The 6,502-nt window shown below is 36.0% G+C and overlaps 1 protein-coding gene across 1 annotated transcript; it reads left to right on the top strand.

The window, feature by feature from the left end:
- The first annotated feature begins 4,388 nt into the window (after positions 1–4,388).
- On the top strand, positions 4,389–5,051 carry LOC130939665 (uncharacterized). Its single transcript, XM_057867754.1, has one exon. It carries the CDS (start codon positions 4,389–4,391, stop codon positions 5,049–5,051), a length of 663 nt encoding a protein of 220 aa, XP_057723737.1.
- The last annotated feature ends 1,451 nt before the right edge of the window (positions 5,052–6,502 follow it).

Genomic DNA, 6,502 nt, shown 5'->3' with positions numbered 1-6,502 from the left:
TAAATTGCATTATAAGTTTATATATATATTATATTCATTGCATTACTACTATTATTACTATTATTATGTTTATTATTATTATTATTATTACATGATCATCATTACTATTTCTAGTATGATCGTTATTATTATTAATTATGAAGTATGCAAATCAAAGGCGGTTTACATTTATCATTGAGTTAGATATATATTATCATTATCATTGTGCATATTATATATATATATAATAATAATAAAAAAGAAAGCCAAAGGTGAAGCTGGGCATTTGTCTTGGAATTGTCCAGAAAAGAAGAAGAATCAAGAAGCTGGAAAGGCACAACATCAGGGACGCGTGTTCACTATGACAGCGGATGGTGCTGGAACCGCAGATACTCCGATTAGAGGTAATCACGCACTGATGATCGAAATTTCCGACTGCCTTGCGTAATAAATAGCACGTAGCATTCATTGTAGTACATTACCGAGTTGTGAGCCTTGTGATTTTCAATTGAGCGATCGACTAAAAACCTCCGAATGGTGAGACAGAACGATAGTCGGTCAGCCTAGAAAAGTGACTAAATTCTTGGAGAATAATAATAAGAGTGGCGCAGCAGTAGTGGGTTGAATTATTTTGAGTATACAACTTAAGTTATACATAAAGAACCGGAAATGTTGAGAGTTGTGCGGGACAGTTACCTGAAACCCAGAGATGGTAAGTTATGAGGAAGAGACATGACATAGGTTGAACCCGTAATTGATAATCGATTATGTGTCAAGTGAAAGAGTAAGTTGTGATAGATTTAGTGTCAGAGGCTGAACCAGTTTCGATTGAATTACGAAAGGTGACACCATTAGAATCAGCAGAATCTGGGAGCTAGATGAAGCGAGTATTAGAAGCGATAAACCCGTCGTTCCAATACCAACCTGCCTTATAACCTTTCTGCATCGAGTTTATCTTGTATATTCCGCTTTGCGTAGACTTTTAAGCCATAAGAATATCCTGAATTTGCAAACTAAACATGTCAAATCTTTCTGTTTTTCTTTGACATGTTTAAGAAGGGAAGTTACGTTAGTATGAGTCTCTTTCATTTTATATCAATTTTCGAGGGCGAAAATTTTTATAAGGTGGATAGGATGTAGGAACCCTCAATTTTAAAAATATAAATATAAATAAGTTATAATTTATTTTATAAAATTAGAATTCCTTATTTTTAGAAAAATTATTTTTATTATCAGTAATTGAACTAATAATTTTAATTTAATCAAATTCATACTATTATTATTATTATTATTATTATTATTATTATTATTATTATTATTATTAACATTGTATATAATTACAGTAAGTATTAAATTGCATTATAAGTTTATATATATATTATATTCATTGCATTACTACTATTATTACTATTATTATGTTTATTATTATTATTATTATTACATGATCATCATTACTATTTCTAGTATGATCGTTATTATTATTAATTATGAAGTATGCAAATCAAAGGCGGTTTACATTTATCATTGAGTTAGATATATATTATCATTATCATTGTGCATATTATATATATATATAATAATAATAAAAAAGAAAGCCAAAGGCGGCTTAACAGCTTACTAATTAAACATGTATATATGTATACGATGAGCATATGCGGGAGAGAAAAAAAAAGAAAAAGAAAACGGAAGAGAGAAGAACGTAACAAACCGTAAATTCCACCAAACTTCCGGCTTCGATTTCTTGCAATCCGTAACTCCAATAAAAAATCTAATCCGGTGAAAGTATTCGTAACCTCCTCCTGTACACGTTGACACCATTTTTGATTAGTGAAAGTTGACAATGACGTAGCTCCTCTTTTCTTTAGATTTGGCCAACGAGAGTTTTAGGAGGCAAAGACGATTCTGGACGTTTTCTTCTTCGATAGCTCGGTCAGAAAGCTTCTCCAGAGCTTTGAATATTTTGATTCCGTACGAAGGTATGGTTTTGGTTTCTCGTAGTTAATGTTTAATGTCACGTGAAAACTCAGGCTAGAAGACCTTAAGATAGGAATGGACTGAATGTATAATTGATGGATTGTGTATATGGAATAGAATGTGTGGTTCAGCTGTTGTTAATAATTTGCTGATGAAGTTGGTCGGTTTGGAAAAAGATTTAATATTGGTATTTGTTTGGTTTTGAAATAATTTGTTATTGGAAGTGAATTGAATAATTGAGAGGTGTTTGGTTTGATAGTTAGGACCCTTGAAGGGTGGCAGAAATTTGAGTCTTAGAAGAGATATTGCCAAAATTTCTTTAAGAATTGGAGTTTTGATTTGAGGTAATATTTTAAAAGGGAAAGAGATTATTCTGTGGCTTGTGTATTTGAGACTATTTGTTGACCCTCTGTCGCAAGATGTGACCGGGTACTTTAACTCCCCGGATTCCCCCATGGGCATGCATATAAATATGAATGTTGAATATTATTGAGCTTGGAGTTTAACTCCATGGAATACTATATTATTGAGCTTGGAGTTCAACTCCATGGAATACTATACTATTGAGCTTGGAGTGTGACTCCATGGAATATTATATTTGAGCTTGGAGTTTGACTCCATGGAATATTATTGAGCTTGGAGATGCGAGCACAGAGGGACTGTCCAATGGTTAACTACCAGGACTTGTCGGGTTGGCTGTATAATCGACAGATGAGACTCATCAGCCATAGGACAGGCATACATCATATGCATTTGTTTGTTTGCTTGAGTGTGCATTGTTTTGGTTTGCTTAACTGTTTAATTCTGCTTATCCGCTACTTGTTCTACTTGCTGTAAATGCTTCTCTACCTGTGCTTTTCTTGCTTGAACTATATGTGTATGTTTTCTGAGAAATCCTTCTTGGCGAAGGTGTGAGGAGAGAGGATTGTTACACCAATGATTCGGAGGATTAGAGGAGACAGAACGTGAATTATTAGGTTAAAGTTAGATTCAGAATTAGAATACCTTAGACAACTTACCTAATTTCTGGTTTAGTTGAATTCTTAAGCTGAAATCTGACTGTCGAAGTTCTAGGAATGCCTCTGGCTTTCCCGAGACCTTTTATATTAACTATACGGGCACCTTTACCATACTGAGAACCTCCGGTTCTCATCCCATACTATGTTGTTGTTTTTCAGATGCAGGTCGAGAGACACCTCGTTGAGCGTTTGGGTATCCTCCTTACGAGCGAAGAACTGTCTTTTGGACTGTCATATTTTATTTTAGGCTATGTATATATGTTTATAGAATCTCCGCATGTATATTTTGTGTTTTGTCCCTCCTAGAGGTCGACTTGGAGATACAGGGGTTTATTTTGTGGTTTGAGTTTTATTTTGGGTTGTATATATACATAATTATATACTCTGGTCGGCCTTAGCTTCGCAGGTCGAGTCTGGAGCTTGCTATCTGAGTTTTGGAACTCTGATATGTATATATATGTGTTCAGTTATCTTTCGATTTTACCTGTCCGTTTTACGAATATCCATGCGAGTGTGTCACGATTTTCTGTTTATCGATTTGTTTAGCTTGTTCTTCAAGGCTCCTAGATATGATTTCACCCAACTATATCTATGTAGATATCATTTTCTTTTAGAGGTCGTAATACCTTGCCACCTCTGCTTTACGACTTAAGCGTAAGGCCCTGTGTGGTAGGGTGTTACATTATGGTATCAGAGCAGTTCGTTTCTATAGAGCCTGAGGGATGGACTGATTATGCTTCTGGGCATACTCTGGGTGTGTGTATGTGCTATTAGGATATCTGATTGATATATGTGGCATAAACGTTCATGAGCATGCATTTGGAACTTGAAGCATTAGACTTGCGATATTGAGACTGATCAACTTAATATCACTTGTTTGGTGTGTGAAGGTACCAGATGTCGACTCACGGATGCGTTCGCGGCCGAGGTAGAGGTAGGATAGGCACTGTTACTCCTGGCCTGGCAGGGAATGATCCAGTAGACTTCATGGCTGCCCTGGGAAATATGGCTGCGGCTATGCAGGCGACAGCCGAGGCACTGGGTAATCAGATAAACCATGGTAATCACGGAAACAATAATGATGAGGACGGTCCCATGACACTTACTACATTTCTGAAAGTTCACCCTCTGACCTTTAGGGGAACCTCAAATCCCACAGATGCAGATAATTGGATTCAAGCTATGGAACGGGCACTGCAGGCTCAGCAGGTTCCTGAGGAGCAATGGGTTGAGTTTGGAACTTATCAGCTGCAGGGTGAGGCTCAGCATTGGTGGCAGGGAACACGACGTATCCTGCAGCCAGATGGCGCTGTGATTCCTTGGGAGGTTTTCTGAATAGAGTTCTATAAGAAATACTTTCCTAATTCAGCCAGAAATGCCAAAGAACTTGAATTGATGCAGTTAAAGCAGGGACAGATGACTGTTGCTGAGTATACTAGCAGGTTTGAGGAGTTATGTCGCTTTTCTCGTATTTGTCAAGGTGCGCCCGATGATTTTGCTGAGTGGAAATGTATTAAGTATGAGGGAGGTCTTCGAAGTGATATTCTGATCTTCGTTGCACCAATGGAGATCAGAGTATTTTCAGAACTGGTAAACAAAAGTAGAGTTGTTGAGGATTGTCTGAAAAAGGCGACATCAGATAAGAGTGATCAGCGAATTTTTGTTAGGAGAGATCAGGGAAGGAACTTCGCCCCTAGAGGACAAGATTTTAAGCGAGGCGGTTACACCCCACAACCACATTTGGGTCAGAATAACTTCCAGAGATTCAGTAATAATAACAGCCAGGGAAGAGGCAAAGGAAAGCAAGCTCAGACCCCACCGAATGATTTAACTTGTAGGAAGTGTGGAAAGTACCACCCGAATACTCCGTGCAGGGCTGGTTTAGGTGTATGCTATTACTGTGGTGAAGCTGGGCATTTGTCTTGGAATTGTCCAGAAAAGAAGAAGAATCAAGAAGCTGGAAAGGCACAACATCAGGGACGCGTGTTCACTATGACAGCGGATGGTGCTGGAACCGCAGATACTCCGATTAGAGGTAATCACGCACTGATGATCGAAATTTCCGACTGCCTTGCGTAATAAATAGCACGTAGCATTCATTGTAGTACATTACCGAGTTGTGAGCCTTGTGATTTTCAATTGAGCGATCGACTAAAAACCTCCGAATGGTGAGACAGAACGATAGTCGGTCAGCCTAGAAAAGTGACTAAATTCTTGGAGAATAATAATAAGAGTGGCGCAGCAGTAGTGGGTTGAATTATTTTGAGTATACAACTTAAGTTATACATAAAGAACCGGAAATGTTGAGAGTTGTGCGGGACAGTTACCTGAAACCCAGAGATGGTAAGTTATGAGGAAGAGACATGACATAGGTTGAACCCGTAATTGATAATCGATTATGTGTCAAGTGAAAGAGTAAGTTGTGATAGATTTAGTGTCAGAGGCTGAACCAGTTTCGATTGAATTACGAAAGGTGACACCATTAGAATCAGCAGAATCTGGGAGCTAGATGAAGCGAGTATTAGAAGCGATAAACCCGTCGTTCCAATACCAACCTGCCTTATAACCTTTCTGCATCGAGTTTATCTTGTATATTCCGCTTTGCGTAGACTTTTAAGCCATAAGAATATCCTGAATTTGCAAACTAAACATGTCAAATCTTTCTGTTTTTCTTTGACATGTTTAAGAAGGGAAGTTACGTTAGTATGAGTCTCTTCCATTTTATATCAATTTTCGAGGGCGAAAATTTTTATAAGGTGGATAGGATGTAGGAACCCTCAATTTTAAAAATATAAATATAAATAAGTTATAATTTATTTTATAAAATTAGAATTCCTTATTTTTAGAAAAATTATTTTTATTATCAGTAATTGAACTAATAATTTTAATTTAATCAAATTCATACTATTATTATTATTATTATTATTATTATTATTATTATTATTAACATTGTATATAATTACAGTAAGTATTAAATTGCATTATAAGTTTATATATATATTATATTCATTGCATTACTACTATTATTACTATTATTATGTTTATTATTATTATTATTATTACATGATCATCATTACTATTTCTAGTATGATCGTTATTATTATTAATTATGAAGTATGCAAATCAAAGGCGGTTTACATTTATCATTGAGTTAGATATATATTATCATTATCATTGTGCATATTATATATATATATAATAATAATAAAAAAGAAAGCCAAAGGCGGCTTAACAGCTTACTAATTAAACATGTATATATATGTATACGATGAGCATATGCGGGAGAGAAAAAAAAAGAAAAAGAAAACGGAAGAGAGAAGAACGTAACAAACCGTAAATTCCACCAAACTTCCGGCTTCGATTTCTTGCAATCCGTAACTCCAATAAAAAATCTAATCCGGTGAAAGTATTCGTAACCTCCTCCTGTACACGTTGACACCATTTTTGATTAGTGAAAGTTGACAATGACGTAGCTCCTCTTTTCTTTAGATTTGGCCAACGAGAGTTTTAGGAGGCAAAGACGATTCTGG

This window comes from Arachis stenosperma, chromosome 7 (assembly GCF_014773155.1).
Source record: "Arachis stenosperma cultivar V10309 chromosome 7, arast.V10309.gnm1.PFL2, whole genome shotgun sequence".
Classification (NCBI taxonomy): domain Eukaryota; kingdom Viridiplantae; phylum Streptophyta; class Magnoliopsida; order Fabales; family Fabaceae; genus Arachis; species Arachis stenosperma.
This window is presented reverse-complemented; position numbering and strand designations above follow the sequence as displayed.

Bases quoted from the DNA above. Each gene is read 5' to 3' on its own strand.
- LOC130939665 (XM_057867754.1), top strand. From the start codon at position 4,389: ATGACTGTTGCTGAGTATACTAGCAGGTTTGAGGAGTTATGTCGCTTT.